The following is an 18190-nucleotide window of genomic DNA, read 5'->3' on the forward strand; positions in this document are numbered from 1 at the left end:
TACAAATTTCAATCAAAATTCTGTGTGTCTTAAGAGTTCCCAAAATTGACGTCCATTACGATGCTTTGAAATGTAGCCAGTTTCTGTAATGCTCATTTATTTTGTTTAGACACAAAGATTCTTCGTGGAATATCTGTTCTGTGCCTAAAGTAAGGATCAAATCTTCAGTTTAGCGCTATAACGCCTCAGAGTTGTCGTTAAGCCACGGGAAATGGATCTTTGATGTAAAATAACTTGACGACCCGTTTGTCTTAATGAAAACTCTATTATATTATGTGTTTTTAACTTAATGAAGAAGAAAAACACGAAAGCTATCCGTGAAATATTTTGTAAATCGGCAACAGTTTTGCGGGTGTAAACGCTAAAACCCGTGGTTCGATTCTCAGTATTAGATAGAGCGCAGCAGCTTATTGTGCGGACTTATGCTAAACCGAACGAACAAAAAATGTCATCTGGACATAGCCGTCCCTAATTTTGAAGTAATAAACTAAAAGGAAGGTAACTACAGTTACCATAATTTACCGTCAGCTTGTTTCGGCAAGTCTACCAACGAATAATTGGATTTACTGGCTACATTATTATTACGTCATGACAAAGAGAATAAGTATATTCGGCGACAGGTTTCAATCCCGCGACTTGAGTGTCCTAAAATCATTCTTCCATATTTTTTGCAGATACTTTGCACACTAGGCGTTTATATTTTTAATATAAAATTAATAACATTAAATTCAATTTGCTAAATGTCACAACATCTAGCAATAGCTGTGGGAAACATAACATTTTTCATAGATCACAGCTCGGCCCATTGGTTTAGCGTGGCGGACTTTGCAGTTTAGGTTTCGTGACTCGCGTTCCGTTACCGCTATAACAAAACAGCTCTCCAAGTCTTAGGGCTGTGGGTGCATTATGAGAGTGAAGTCCCACACTTCGGTCTGGCAAAAGTAGCCAATGAGTTGGAAGATGGTCCTCGTGCAGCTTTGCACAGAATTCAACAAACGATAAACATTTTAACTCGTAACAAGACGGAAATTTCTTATAAGTTTGTAATTCTACAGCACTCTAGGGGGTCTTCAAATGCTAAAAATCCATTTTCGATACTCCTAGTAGGCACAACACAAATTACTGCCTATTGTGTAGTATGGCGCGAAACAGTAAACGTAAAATTAACAAATAGTATGAAACTATTGCGTGTTTTATTGTACAAAAAATAAATTTAAAATACCAAAAAATGTATATAGCATGATATACTTCTCTTGTTTAAAAATAATATAATTCCAATCTAAATTTCATAGTCCATTCTATGATTATTTGTGTTTTCGAGTTATTTTAAGTCATTTATTGTAAAAATTAGCAAATTGTTGCCTTTACACCATCTACCAAGTAAATAAGCAAGCACTTTCTTTTACGTCATCCATTAGCAAGCTCTTCTGGATGTTTCGGAATCAATACAGTTAATTAAATTAAGAATCTGAAATTATTTCTTTATTCATAGACTAGATACTTTTAATCGGATTGTTTTCATCACCCGTAATTTTCAATCTTGTATATAGTGAATTAAAATCATGCTTTTCACTCAGTATTGTCTGTTTTTCCATCTAGGCTGACAATATTTAGTACCGTACACTTCAATTTTAAGATCATTTACTTATTTAAGTGGCTTAATTAGATCCAGTGCTCTAATCACAGACGTAATATTTTCTGATAACCGGTTTTATTAAGATATTAAATAAGCTGAATCGCAGCTAAATATCACTATTTCAACCACGTTATTGAACACTCAGAATTTGTAGCTCCGTCCATTCACCAGTCTAACCGTGTTCACTGTTCATTATGTTCTCTCTAACTTTTAAGTCCTTATCTTTCTCTGGACTTAATTCTTTTGTATCACAACATTATCTATCTATTGAATGATACATAGGATGTCAGAAAAGCCCTTTCCACGTGTACTAATAAAACGTTTGCTTTGCTTATAATGAAACGCGAAGCCACACAATGGGCTATCGAAACATAGCGTTAAAAGGCTGCAGACATTCCGCTGTGCCACTGGAGGGCGTAAAGGTTCTCCTCTAATATTATTATTATATACTGTTGTTATAATGTTTGCTAAGAAAATTTATATCGCTTTAAAAAAAAAAAAAAAACTTTTATATAAATATTTTTACTCGTTCATTATTATTATTTTTATAAATATAAAAATGTTTTCTTAAGTTATAATTCTATTAGCTCTTTATTTCTATGATCAAGTTTTAGGGCTTTTCTGCTGAAAAAAAAAAAAACAAAACATGTTTGACATAAACAATATGAAATTGTCTTCCAGCCGTAATTACTTAAACACAGAAAAAGATTCAAAATCAGTGACGCTTCACTTCTCATGCTCACCATCTTGGAATTAAATATTTACATATTTATAATACATTCGTCTAAACGTTATCTTTCTTTATATATAACACATACATAGAGGAGTAAGTACGCTATAATAAAATAAGTTTTAAATCAATAAGACACGTACCAGTCGCACACTATGATGTCACGTTGAAACCGAAAGCTTCACAACTACGCCAGAAATATTTTACTGTGCAGTTTTATGCAACATAAATTCATGTATTTATTTTAGTTGGAGTGTTTTTCATACATTTATGCTAAATGTGGAGGGCCCCTTTCGTTATTCCTTACAAAGAATATGGCCCGCCTTTTCAAAGGTCCTGTCGTAAGTAATGTGATGCCACCGACAATTGGTCGTTTTTTTTGGAAGAATTACTAACAGCTCTTTCCGACCCAAAATATTCATATCTTCAGGTCATAAAGATGAGTTCAGTACAGGTGTTTCAAATTTCTAAAACAGGAATATCCTTTGTATTTAATGGCACTAAAAGAAAAAGAGTAAGATGAATCAGGTTGGGGTGGGGGGGACCATCAAGTAAAAGGCCTGATAGAAGTCGTAACCCGATTAAGATAAGCAAAGTCTGACGTATTGTTGACATGACAGCCTTTATGATGTACCATTCTGCAGAGCTATTGTCATGAAATTCAGCCATCAGATAGGATATGACCTGATCTAATTACACGGAGAGGCTTCAAAACTATTCTAATACAATATAATCAACCTGCTAAATATTTGTATTTTATTGGCATAGCTACTAAGGACATCTTCTAGTGGTCGGAGTGGTCCTATAATACACCCACAGTTTAAAGTGCAAGGTGTGTATGGTATATCATGGATTCGGAGCCAGCTCACCAGCGCCGGAAGCTAGAGGGGCCATAACTTAAGAAATACACTGAAACCAAACAAAATAAAGGTACTGATATTATAATTAGTATTTATAAACACCACGAAAACGTCTATGATGACAGAACTATTTTAACACACTAATTCTGAAAACAGATAGTGTACTAGCAACTACTATGGGTCCACCAGATCAAAGTCGCATTAAATGTAGTTACGGTGGTTTTTTTGAGTCCTTTCTTTTTGTTGCAAAAATGACATGTAAAGACAATGGCCTAGAACTAAACTTAACAGTTTGAAATGAGATGAAGAAACTACCAAATGCTGGCATTACACCTTAATAAGCACCATATGGTTCACTACGGTTTACAGATGCTCTTTAGTTTTACACAATCATCAGAAGGAGAGAATGATTTATTAATTGTCAAGCTGATTTTACTATCCTGTGGCATGGTTATAAAAAATAATTACATTTTACTAGGCAAAACAAACTATTTACTAATGAGTATGCTGTGATTTCAAATGGTAATAAAAACTGAAGACATTTTATTAGATAAATTAAACACAGACGACCAAGTTCGAGCAATACCATTTTATTCATTGTAGTAAACATTATACTATACAGAAGGATGAAAGCTGTACTTCTTTGAATATTTTGGTACAATAGCAAAGGCAAATTTAACTACCAGAAATTCTCCAAGCAAAAGATATTACCGTATTTTTTATTCCAAATAACCAAGCACCATTCAACAAACAAGCTGAACATTACACTTATAAAACATTCTTTCACAGTTTCACATGTAATCAAGATGCCGTGCTATAGAAATATAAACTTGAAGTTGGTGTGATGCAAGTCCGTAAAGGGTCCATCAACATTGTTATAGGATTCATTACAGAAATAACGTATATTCTTACATATATATTTACCACTTAAGACAGTAATGGAACATAATAAATGTACCGAGTCTTATTTCATTTCATTATTGTCCTTTCTGTTTGTTTCTAGAAATGTTCTGTGTGCTGTTTTTCAGTGTACTTGATTTGTTTATAGCAAAACCTTACAGACATTATCTAATACCTTAAAATTTTTACTAAAACCAACTAATGAAAAAAAACATAGCATTAAACATAAAAACAATTAAAAATATATTAAAATACTTTTAATTCTAAACTTAGCCCCAGTGATTTTATTTTTAAATATATCGATTTCATTAGATGGCTATCTAGAAATAATCAAGGTTATTTATTACTGGAATGGTACATCAAATACTTGGAACTAAATACAGAATTAATCACATTATGAATTAAAAATAGCAGCATGGGCTTTGAAAAACTAGGAACTACATCTACTAAAATAATACAACGTCAGTTACTGCAGGTTATACAACACAATATATAAATGAATAACAAATATAAATCATTTCGGAATATCACAAAGTAATGACTTTGTAGGAAAAAAAAATTCGATAACGAACTGTATTATTATAATTATATTATTCTATTGGTGTTGGATGTTTGTTTTTACATCTTGTTTATAAATATTCATAACTCATCAACGTTATTCAACTCATTGCAATGACTAATGTTAGCCTATGACCAACCAAATGGGCATACCATTGGAAACTGTTTACTACCTAAAACTATCTTGTGGATTAGGCTTACGTGATAGACGTGATAGTTTAAACAACTTATAGTCAAGGATAATCCACGTTTTATATTATACTTATGGAAGAAGATATTAGTTATTATTTTTTTATTCTGTAATATCTTTTAACTAAAATTATTGAAGACCAATTCTCTTTCAGTAAAACTAAGTACAACATTCCAACTTGGAAAAATAAGTTCTAATTAATATCTTTATCACGTCATGTTTTTTTTGTTTTTTTTTTCCCTTTCCATTTTATAACTCTTCTGGGACACTATCATGCATTAAAGGTGTTTTATACAGAAATTGTCATGGATTCTATCATGGAAAAATGCTTTTTGTTAAATATAGTAATTTCCCTGTTAAAAGAAGTGCGTTTGTTTTTCACTGTGGTAAATATCACAGACTAGAACATTTCAAAAGCAGTGAGACTCTGCACACTGATGTCTAGTTCCATGTTACCTGCTACATAGAACTCAATAAATGCTAGCTAATGATTACGTGATACACTAAACTGTATTTACTCAGTTTAAGTGGAAAAGTCACTAAACTTAGCTGCTCAGGGAAGTGTTTGTTCATAATTATCTGGCTAAGCAGTTAAACAAACAAAAATTGCAGTGAGTGGGAGATTCGTTAAATAAGCTCGTCCATGAGTGACATTTTAATTAACTGATTTAGTAACAAGATTATGTTTGTACCTTTTAGTTTCCATGACGACACCTGGTGAGAAGCGACCAGTCCCAGAGTTCATCGAAAAACAATGCAGAATATAAACTACAAGCTTTTCGCTAACTGATGTGCGTTATCAAACTATCAATAAAAATACGAAGGTTAATTAAATTCACAATTTTTTTTTTCAAACATTTTGTATCTTGCTACAAATTAGGACTTATTTTTTCTAATATTAGTTCATATTCTACAGGTACTTCTGTTATTAAAATCCAATGACCTGGTACATCCAAGTTAATCCTGGATCGCAGTGATTACAGTTTTCCAAATAAGCATTTTTTTATTCAGATCTTTATACTGTTCATTTGTTTTAACCCTAATAAATTAAAAAACAAACAAACTTATATAACAGCTGAAAATAGTTTAGCTTCTAATAATACTCTGCAGGAACCTTTTTAAAATTTACTGTTCCCTCTTATAAATCAGAAACATTATCTTGGTTTATTAACCATGAGAAATTAACCACGAACCACCACTAGTGAAAATTAAAATTATTTTTGTTTGTTTGTATTTTTTTCTAATTTTAAATACCGTTATTTTATACATTTATTAACACTTATATTTAAAAGTTTGTTTTTATTTTCAGGAATACTGTTTAAAAGTAAGTACACTAGTTATAATTCATAAATTGACTAAACCTGAAATGGTTGCTAAAGTTATATCTTAGCACTATACTTTTCCAAATCTTTCTTACTTGACACCTGGTTTACAAGAATCATATTCAACTTTATCTAAAGGAACATTACAGTATTCAAGAACCATCATATTACATAACTCTGCATAACTTTAGGCTTAGAAAATCCCTAAGCCTAATATGACAACAGTCAATATTTGCTTATTTCATGGTTTTTGTTTCACTTTTCAATTAAGAAAAAACAAAAAAAAACAAGCTGCCTGCCTATGTGTACTAATGTTAATACACTGCTTCACTGGAGATGACTAGAAAAATTTAAATTTTTCACCGGTTCTAGGCATAAGAAATAATTAAAGAAACTTATTTTTAATAAGATTCTGTTTTAAACTAATGATCATTAAAGTGTAGGAGTTATCTACAAAAAAGTTATTTGACCTTTACTCATTTAGAAAACTAAAAGTTCTTAGTAAAATGACAAAATTTCAACAAATACAAACTCTCAGAATATCTTTGTTAGAGAATCATTCAATCTTTTACTTGTTATCTTCTCAAAGCTACACGACTGGAATCCACATCTATAACACTTGTGGGATTTTAGCCAAAACACTAGATGTACTAGTTAACACTGAACAGCCTTCAGACAAAGTTTGCATAAACAATACTGTATGATATAAACTTATAGAAAACATAAAACAATAATGTCTTTTTTTATATATTAAAATGTTATCACTGGACCATAATTCTTTAAAATTGCAGTGTTTCAACACAACATTGTTTATTTGTCTTTGTAAGACTGTTTCAACAAAATTATTCTGACAGACTTAACTTATAATGTTGGTCCACTTCTGGTCTTCTGCAGTGAAGCAGCTATACCAATATCAAACATGTCACCACAAATATATATATTTATATACACAATATTCTATACATAACTGAACTACATTTCACTTCAGTCATACGTAATTCTCATATGTGGTAGATTATGCCTGTTCTCTAACTCAACACAAATACTTTGTGTTAATGAAACCTTCACTTGGTAATGAAATAAATAGTTCCACTAATTTAACTTAACACATAATATTTCAACAACAATTCTAAAGAGAAAACAACAGATCACAGTCACATAAATATATGTATATGTATGTGTGTATGTATACAATAGAATATTTCAAGAGGTAATTCACAGAAATAAACACAAGCGCCAAAACATCACATTTGAAAGGAAACCCACAACAGTATGAATAAAACTAGATCAATAAGGCAAAAGGACATCCTTTTGTGGTCATCTTTGGTAACCTAGCTGCAAATCCCATGCTCATGAACTACACATGGTTAAGATTTAGGTCAGTCACTTTACATATACGGATGGAAAACAAAACTTTGCACGGGCTATCTGGCTAAGCCACAAACACACACAGAAATAGACAGTAGTACTTAACAGCAAAGCTTGGGAATTGGAAGCAGACCTGTATTAAGACTCAATCTTGCTGGTCAGAGATACAAAACTGGGTCTGATCTGCTAATATAGACCATGAATGAAATTCCATAAATGCCACCATTTTTTTTCTGTTTTTTTATTGGAATGCAACCCTTTGAGGAAAAAAAAAAAAGCTACTTTAGCCAAATATATCTTTCCTTAAGTCTTCGGATCACAAATTCTACCTTGATTATTATTCAAATGTAAGCTATGATAACACAGTAGGTGTACTATGTCATTTACATTCAACACCCTTCTTGGTTCCAGTGAGCAGGTCACATAGTTCATGATTCATTTTAGGTGATGAATCCATGACACAACATCTACTGTGCCAGCAAGACTTTTGTTGGTTTTTTTTTGTGTTCAAAAGGCCCAAATTAAATTTGTGAAGTTGTCAAGACCTACGAAAGTTTGTGAGTGTGACCTCCTATAGAAACTTCTAACAAGTAATTTTTTTTCTTCTCTCTCTGATATACACTTATATAAGTAGCTGACAAACAGTGACTAAATATCTTTAGCACAGGGTCTGCACCATAAGAATGATGGTTTCTTTTCCTGTGATAAAACTAGATAAGAAAATCATCACAAAAGCCTAAACACATTATCACTAGTGGTTCCTTTTGTTCATACTTTCCACTAATGACAGTCTGTACATGGTTACAGGGTTACTTGAAGCTGAGGTGAACGTCTCCGAGAAAGTTTTGATCTGAAATCCAGAAGCAAATGCTCCTTACTAGTATAAGAAAAGGCATCAATACAGAGTACCTATTAACTTGTATAATTATAATAATTCTTGTAAAACATACCTTTCATATAAAACAAAATATCCTCAATTTTTTTTATTGCATTCAAAAGCTCAAAATAAAAGGAGACTTATCTGTATTACACACAAAACATGGCACAAAAACATCCACAATGTAATAAAAAACATTACAAAGATAATTACTACATAATCTAAAGACAAACTGTGTTTCAATGCATTCTTTTTGGCAAAAACTTGTAAACATATGAATATTGGATATTAAATGTTAAAAGATTAAAATAAAATTATTTAGAATAACTCAGATTTATTACATAATTTTAGGACATTTACATTGTTATTGAACCTTATCTGAAAAATGTGAATCAAACTGATGAATGTAAGAGAGTCCTCCCATCCCACACACTTACTCCTTTTCAGACTAAACAAAAGTCAAGCATGGCTATAAGAAATCTGATATTTACAGCCACACAAACTTTGGAACAAACGAGTGATACATCAGTACTTGGTAATGTGAATGGGAGGTACATAACTGATGTTTCCAATTCAGTAATACTGCTCATTAAATGTTACAAATGTATATCATTTCAGGTGTTAATATCCTAGATATATTACCTTATTTGTCCAGCGAGTAAGGGATTTATAGCATATAACCATTCGTGGACTTCCTTATCCCCTAAAGTCTGCAACAAGAATCCTCGATGTTTTGTCACCACGGAAAATGTGTTTGGGACCTGCAAAGGTGACATTGTTATTTGTTAATTATCATTTTGTTTTAAATAACTCTCATTTTTACAATGACAACAACCAAAAGTCTCTAAGGATCAGTCTGAAAATATATAACATACTTTTAACACTTTGTGCATCGTGCCACAACCTTTTACAGAGTGACATTCAGCACGATGTTATGTATTTGATAGTTGAAAATATTAACTCATCATTTTACCCAACCATGTCGACTCAATGCAAACATGTGGTAGATAACAACAACTACCAGATATGAGGTACAGGATAATGAACAAAATGTGGATACACACGGTAGAGGTTGAGAAATAGAACAGGCAATATTAACTTCATCCTTTGTGAACATCACTGTGTCTGAATCTAATTCACACTGGCATCCTTAATTTACAAACAACCTTTGTGACATGTCTGTTTTTTTGTATAGTACAGCATTATAAACTTTACAACAATCTTTCCATATTTCAGATGTATACAAATAGTAAATACTGTCTGTATTCCTTCCCCAATATCAGATTACTCAAATGGATGAACCTCTTGTACGTTTCATTAACGCTCCACAAATATCTTTAGTTTTATTTTTTGTAAGGTTCCAAGTCTTTAGATTTCAACAGTGCATTGAAAATATAGCTTTTCACAAACTTTATTTTCTAAGTTCTAATACTTGTATACTCTCTTATGTTAATATTATCAAACATTATTATTGTATAATACTATAATATGTAAGATAATACTAATATTCTCCAAAGTGTTAAACAAACTACAGACTCAGAACATCTAGTTATTTAACAAGTCTTACCAATCTGTTTTTGTTATATCTCACTATAGTTCTTTTACTCTCACTTCACTCTTTATTAATATACAATAACTTTATTTGTATACAGTCACCTTCAACATTGCCTGCTGGTCTTCACTATATTCAACTTGTGCTGTGGCTAGATTGATGAGACCCCTTTCAACGGGATCCTTTTCTGACTTGTATATAAAAACGTATGGACGATGGACTACCTACACGATTAAAAACAGTCTTGCTTACTTACAAAGAACATTCAAAGTTAAAAAGGTAAAATAAGTGAAAAACAGTGACTTGATCAAAAGGATCACAAGTTGTGTCAGCTTCGATTACACATCTTAATAGGATGTTGTCCCTTGATAAATTACAAAACTGATCAATTACACATCTTAATAGGATGTTGTCCCTTGATAAATTACAAAACTGATCGAGTACACATCTTAATAGGATGTTGTCCCTTGATAAATTACAAAACTGATCGAGTACACATCTTAATAGGATGTTGTCCCTTGATAAATTACAAAACTGATCGAGTACACATCTTAATAGGATGTTGTTCCTTGATAAATTACAAAACTGATCGAGTACACATCTTAATAGGATGTTGTCCCTTGATAAATTACAAAACTGATCGAGTACACATCTTAATAGGATGTTGTCCCTTGATAAATTATAAAACTGATTGAGTACACATCTTAATAGGATGTTGTCCCTTGATAAATTACAAAACTGATCGAGTACACATCTTAATAGGATGTTGTCCCTTGATAAATTACAAAACTGATCGAGTACACATCTTAATAGGATGTTGTTCCTTGATAAATTACAAAACTGATCGAGTACACATCTTAATAGGATGTTGTCCCTTGATAAATTACAAAACTGATCGAGTACACATCTTAATAGGATGTTGTCCCTTGATAAATTACAAAACTGATCGAGTACACATCTTAATAGGATGTTGTCCCTTGATAAATTACAAAACTGATCGAGTACACATCTTAATAGGATGTTGTCCCTTGATAAATTACAAAACTGATCGAGTACACATCTTAATAGGATGTTGTCCCTTGATAAATTACAAAACTGATCGAGTACACATCTTAATAGGATGTTGTCCCTTGATAAATTACAAAACTGATCATACCCTGTATTAAACAAATTGACTCCTTTACTTGCAATACTTTATGTACTAAACATTTCTACTGACAAAAGTTATTAAAGTGTGACAAAGGTATCAAGTTGAATTATTATGGACATAATAGACACAAAACTTAAGTTTTATAAACAAAAGAATAGTTACTCACAATTAAAGTGTCAGAGATATGCTCGCTTTGGGTCTCAGCTGCATACAACTAATGTTAGGTCTACAGAATTCTTAGTGCCAGAGTGCTGTGTGACTAATGACAGTGTTAGATATACACGACTAGTTCAGTTTAATGGAGAGTTACGATTTAGACAGTTGACATAACACATGTTAAATTTAGTTATTTTTAGAAATGATAGTTTATTGCACATTTGTGTAACTGTTTACATTTCATATAGGATGCAGTTATATCATGTTACTAGAACCCTCAGAGTTCTTGTTTTAATCAGAATTATTCCATCATAATATTCAGTAGTCCAGAGAAAGTTCTAGACATCTGTCAGGGTATAAATGTGCATTGAAAATTTAGTTCAAAAATCAGATATAGACTGTGTGATTGTACATTCTATAAGAAGGTTTATAAGTATGCAAGTCTTAAGATTAATGTTTGGTAATAAAAAAAACAAATTTGCTAATAAATAGTTAGTGAAATATCATATACTTGTCTTTTCACATGTACAAACTACTTTTCAAAAAATATGTCCAACGTACGTAACAAAAAAATAGGTTCTTACCACCCAGCACTTGACCCAACCATTGGTCTTGTCATCCAGACAGTTCAGATAGCCCTTGCGAGAGACAACTGGACTGACCCGAATTTCTTCGACTTCAGGTACATAAATAGGTTTGCCTGGTGGATAGTTCACCACAGAACTGACCGAGATAGGCTTCAGGCCAGATGGTGGTCCTGGTATGTAGGAGGAGTCCTGTGCCTCAGGCAGAAATAGACGCGATTTGTCTGGAGTTAGAGCTCTGAAAGTTAACAAATATTTCACAACATGTTTTATTCTTGCCCTATACTGTTACACTATTTATTTTTATAATTCTTATTGAAAAAAATTATGTTTACAAATTACATTATATATTTATGAATGACAGTTGAAAACTCAACTTGCAATTATGTCATCATGACAATAATTACATTTTTAAATTCAGTTGTTCCAATAGTGTTACCACAACCAACACACTGATGTTGTTAAGTCCCTAACAATGATTCGATGCTATCATGCTTTGTGAATAACTCTATTGTTACATGCTAGCTAGGATCAGTTCTGCAAGATTTATTGAATAGCAGTTATGATATAACAAGGACAGAGACTGTGCTGTAAAATATAATTAACAAGAACTGACCAAGACTGTGCTGTAAAATATAATTAACAAGAACAACTGACCGAGACTGTGCTGTAAAATATAATCAAAAGCGAGAACAACAGACCAAAAAATCACATATGTTTGATAAGAAAATCTTCTTACAAATTTCAAAAAAACTTACTCTTGAGATGAAGAGGATGTCATACTAGAGTTGAGGCTCGATGATCCAGATGACATGACATCAACTTCTTCTGAAGGACTGGCAACAGTCTCCTACAGTGATGAGTACAAAAAACAAAATTTCCCACTGACTCATAAAGAAATCTACACAAATAAAATATTCAAATGAGCCTTTGAATTCATATAGTAAGAAATATTTCAATAGTATATAATTACTCAGAATAAAGAAACCTTTAGCTAGGTTAGAGATTTCTATGGAACAGTCAGAATGTATTTTCAACAAAAAATGTATAATAGTTAATCTTATTTTGTAAACAAATGCTGTTTTAAAATTAATATGAGGTCTACCTAACAAAACCTGACCATGATCAGTTGAACTGGAATAAAGAAAACTGTTTAAAACTTGCTAAGTTAAAGTAACCAATTCAGAAATAACAAAGAACAAATTATTCACCTTTTTGGTACTAACGGCAGGAGAAGGCTTAGATGGTATATGACTCTGAATCAAATGAACACATTTGGTTGTAAGCTCCTTTTCCCGTTCGTTCATCTCCCACGGTTCGTATACGGACTCATCAATTGTTCGACCCTGAGAAGTGGGAGACAGTAAAGTCTGAGGTTGGTTCACTGGTGGTCGACTTCCTTCAACACATGCCTTGGCTACCAGGTTACAAGCTTCTTTCTCAAGCTTACTGATCTCTTGGTGATAGTTGGGACCGTGGTCAATACCCAGCTTTTCTCGAAGCAACAGGAGATGACGAACCTTCTCCACCTACAGCAGGACCAATCCAAAACGTCTAAAAGAATACTCCTTAAAGGAAAATCAACTAACTTATAGATTTAAACTGAGGTTAAGTGAACTTTTGTACAGTTCACCTGGTGTTAAATTTATATACACAACCATGTGTCTGCAATGTGTTCAGTACTTTATCAAACTTCCAAATGGAAAACAGTGATGTAATTGCAAAATCTGAAATCAAGCATTTAGTTTCAACTCTCATGAATAGTGTTTTAAAGTACAATATGTGAAGAATTTAAAGTATACTTATATCACCCTGGCAGTAGTGATATTTTCCACAATGCTTTATTTACTCTGGTACTTTGCATTAACAACAGAATTACAGTTTATGAAACATACCTACATTCTCAATGAAATTGTTCAAATCTAAAAACAATGACACACGTTGAAGTTAGATTACAAAATTCTATGACAGTTAAAATATTATTCAATTTTTAATACATGGTATATATTGAACAGTTAAAAACTAAATAAACGATAATTTAACACTCCTGAAATAGAAACAGTTCTGTTAATGTAAATATCAGTTTAATAACGACTTTCACTACAAACCTACCTCCTCAAGTCGAGTAAGTTTTTCTAGCTCCCACTGGTGATCAAATATGAGAGAATCACCACGAGGGCGCCACCCGTGTAGATTCTCTTCACCTCTGACATATGTTGAGGATGTGTCAAGCACTCGTCTTTGACGACGCTGAACTCCTGGGAGATAAAAAAAAACTTGTATACAGTCTAAACAAAATGATATTCTAACAATATTTTGTCATTACCAGAAATAAAAATGCCATTAAACAAGCTAAAATTACCAAAATGTTTAGTACAACAAATTCATTAGAATTTTGGCTTCTTTCAAAAGGATTAAAAGTCTTTTTCACCCACAGCATAGCTTTGTGTTTGTCTTTACTGATCATTTAGAATGTAATGGTGAATGGGACCACATCACCTTCACTCAGTACCTCCACAACAATGCCAAAATTAAACAATCAACAAAATGCTACTGATCTTTTACTCATAATTTATATCACTGAACTTTCACATTTGACTGTCCAAGATAAAATTAGCAAAGTAGAGATCTCGTGTGGGTTTTATGAAAAATGATATTTTACTCACCAGGACTTCCAGAATCAGCTGCACGCTTCAGAAGCATTTCATATACTCCAGTTACATGATTGGCATCAGAATTTCTGTATGCACTAGTGAACAGGTGACGAAGTGATCTGGCATTTGTATTGAGTCTGTAACACAAAATAGTCCATTTCATATTTTCACAAGGTCTACACATTACAATGGGGCTAAGAATTACACTAGTTCAAGACCTTTAAAAGGTGTTCGTGTGTGACAAATAACATTTTATCTGCCAAACAAAAAGATAAAACAGAGAGTGACGAGTTAGTGAAAGTATTTCATAAAACTTCTGAGAATTTGTGTCATTTTTTCATTAAGCCATATTGTTTCAGAATTGTTTTCAAATAGTTTCAGTTACGCATAAGGCTGTGTTATAAATTAACTTAATGAGAACCTACAACAATTCATAGATTGGTTTACTACACTCATGCTAGTACATGCATTTCAAATGTTTTATTTTCAAAGCTTTATTTAAAATAAAAAATTGCAAGATTTTTAGTTGAATGGGCAACATATTTCATGACTGCATTTGTCAAGTTTGCTGATGAATGTTTCAGACGTTTGCCCACATCTACAGAATGAATAACTGAATGGATATGCATTTAGTACACTTACTCTAACCCTTAGAAATCTTTAATCACAAATAGTGGGACATGACTGTTATTGTTATAATAGCTCACAGACCTAAAGTACAGAGTGTATTTCTGCTATAATGGGACACCAACCACGGGCCCAGTTGCTGATGAATTCCAAAGGGGCTGGATGTGAATAAATAGTCCATATATCAAAGACAGTACTGGTGTATCAAACTATTAAACTGGAAACCAAATAAATTTCCTTTTTCAAACATTACAATCCAAGCTAGGTCATCTTTTATGGCAGAAACAAGAACTAATTATATTTTGTTTTTGCATATATGCACATATAAATGTATAAGAAAAAAAAATTTTTTCTTGTCAATGCAACAACATTTATTTTCATATAAAGTAAAAGCTCTTCCAAGTGACAAACGTGATCCTAGGAAGCACACTGGATATTTCTCCAAAACATCACAAATCCAAGAAGTTAAAGCATGGCAATACTGACAAGTACTTTCTGTAACCTAACATTCAAAATGTTATTTTATTTCCTGTTAACAAGATGTTCCTTGTATCAAAGTGATATTTTGTATTTGTATCTTGTATGTAAACATATAATAGAAATGTCCAAGTATTTAAATCAACTATACATTATAATTTATTCAACACCAGTGATTTGACGACATAAAAGAAAATTCTAATAGCAGACAACAGTTGTATTCTAACCTCTTGAACCAACCAGCCATCCTGTCACATGCATTTCAATAGAAACAATTATAAAATAACCTTTAACCATGTTTGCTTCTGTAAATTTCTCTAACACATTTACAAATATAGTTCTCTGGAAAGTGCTTTAGATGAATGGTCTAAACACATTTACAAATATAGTTCTCTGGAAAGTGCTTTAGATGAATGTTCTAAACACATTTACAAATATAGTTCTCTGGAAAGTGCTTTAGATGAATGGTCTAAACACATTTACAAATATAGTTCTCTGGAAAGTGCTTTAGATGAATGGTCTAAACACATTTACAAATATAGTTCTCTGGAAAGTGCTTTAGATGAATGGTCTAAACACATTTACAAATATAGTTCTCTGGAAAGTGCTTTAGATGAATGTTCTAAACATTTACAAATATAGTTCTCTGGAAAGTGCTTTAGATGAATGGTCTAAACACATTTACAAATATAGTTCTCTGGAAAGTGCTTTAGATGAATGGTCTAAACACATTTACAAATATAGTTCTCTGGAAAGTGCTTTAGATGAATGTTCTTTCTAATAAAGTTTTAATATTTAAAGTGAAATGTTTGTCCAAAGAACAATTTACATATATCACCTAAACGTCAAGATCAGAAGCTCCTAGAACAATTTACATATATCACCTAAACGTCAAGATCAGAAGCTCCTAGAACAATTTACATATATCACCTAAACGTCAAGATCAGAAGCTCCTAGAATATAAATATGGCAATTTACATATATCACCTAAACGTCAAGATCAGAAGCTCCTAGAATATAAATATGGCTTCCCTGATTTTCAATTTCTCACAAAAACGAAAGCAACCAGACAGAAAAACCAGATGATAAAACAAATATTTGTCATTTAGCACCACATAACAGAGTCATTGCAGTATCAGTGCTATCAGATCTCAAGCTTAAAACTTTTGAACTCACACACACCCAGCAGATAATCATTAGTTCACACCCAGTTCCCATCTAAACATTTAGAAAGTATTCATAAATGACAGGAGTTCTGGGGTGAAACTTATTTGAACTGCGCTAATAAGAGATACTAAATTAAGCTCCTAGGGATACATTGATCAAATATATAACCTCTTAAAGATATGGAATTTTTTGGAAGGTATTGTTAATGTTCTGTTTTTGCCTCGGTAGTTTTGAAAAACATTTTGCACTGCTTGCCAGTGCATATGTCCATCAGCTCTCTAACAGCACAAAAGGTTATCTTAAAAACTTCCTAAAGAGATTCAACTCATTAACAATGACTTTCAAGTATACTCTCCAATGTTTAAACCTTCTCTCAAGTAAGAAAAGTATGAAGATTTTTACCTTGGACCAGTCCGTGCATCCCTGCCATAGATAATTAAGCACAAGTCCTTAGTAACTATTGCTGGCTGGGCACAGTTCTCCAACTAAAACATAAAAACAAACAGTATATTGATGTTAAAATAGTTTTAAATACTCAGTTTGTCAATGGTAAGTCAAATCAGGATTAACACTAAACTCTTGTCACTTACATATACTCAAACACGATTTCTACAAAGTATTTCCACAAATAATATTTTCAAGAACTCTTCTGAACCGATCAGTATATTGTCAAATTACACAATACATCCTTGACTGCTCTAGTTACACACTTTTTTTATTAAAAGTTTAAAAAAAAACCGAATGTAATTTTTATTTATAGTAATTCAGGCAAAACATTCATCTCGTGCACGTGCTTTGTGCAAAAATACTGTAGTTTCTTCTGTGCAGTCGTAAAAATGGTGTTAAGCACACTGAGTGTAAGAATAATCTCTACATTGATTATAAAAGAGAATTTATTTTAAAAATAACAAACTCACATCTAAGTATGCAGAGATAGTCATATAAACCCGTTCTCCGTATGGTGTCACCCGATTGAGTAACACAGAACTGTGAAGAGAGCTGTCCCACGCTGCTTCAAAGCGGTAGAATGTTCTATGAAAGGAATTTGCTAAACTAAACACCAAGGCTATTCAGAAAAAAACTTGAATTTACATTTGAACAACTTATTTGCACAAGAACTTTGGAATCTAGCACCATGATCTTGAAAAAATATACAAAAATATTTACGATCATTAGTTGAATCAATTACACATTCATTTTAAACATATTTTATTAACCAGAATTAAGTTGTAAAACATTCACTTACAAAGTAAAACAATGATGTAGAATTCTGTATTCACAGTTATTTTATTTATTGACTATATAAATAACCACACATATCTGGAGCTTTAAGGTTTCCTCAAAACTGTAGAAATATTTCTGTATATGACACAAACCATTCC

General features: G+C 32.1%; 1 protein-coding gene across 12 annotated transcripts in view; it reads right to left on the minus strand.

Moving 5' to 3' along the window:
* Nucleotides 1-3806: 3806 nt before the first annotated feature.
* Nucleotides 3807-18190, minus strand: part of unc-104 (kinesin family member unc-104) — a 118509-nt gene continuing 104125 nt past the window's right edge. For all 12 annotated transcript variants that reach the window (XM_076509038.1, XM_076509037.1, XM_076509042.1 and 9 more), the window contains 10 exons: nt 17726-17840; nt 17211-17293; nt 14550-14674; nt 13996-14141; nt 13095-13412; nt 12642-12733; nt 11884-12121; nt 10098-10217; nt 9084-9202; nt 3807-8414 (listed from right to left, as the gene is read on the minus strand). In XM_076509038.1, the coding sequence (XP_076365153.1) occupies nt 8366-8414; nt 9084-9202; nt 10098-10217; nt 11884-12121; nt 12642-12733; nt 13095-13412; nt 13996-14141; nt 14550-14674; nt 17211-17293; nt 17726-17840 (1405 nt within the window). In that variant the 3' untranslated portion in view covers nt 3807-8365. The remainder of the gene's footprint in view (nt 8415-9083; nt 9203-10097; nt 10218-11883; nt 12122-12641; nt 12734-13094; nt 13413-13995; nt 14142-14549; nt 14675-17210; nt 17294-17725; nt 17841-18190) is intronic.

Source organism: Tachypleus tridentatus, chromosome 6 (assembly GCF_004210375.1).
Source record: "Tachypleus tridentatus isolate NWPU-2018 chromosome 6, ASM421037v1, whole genome shotgun sequence".
Classification (NCBI taxonomy): Eukaryota; Metazoa; Arthropoda; class Merostomata; order Xiphosura; family Limulidae; genus Tachypleus; species Tachypleus tridentatus.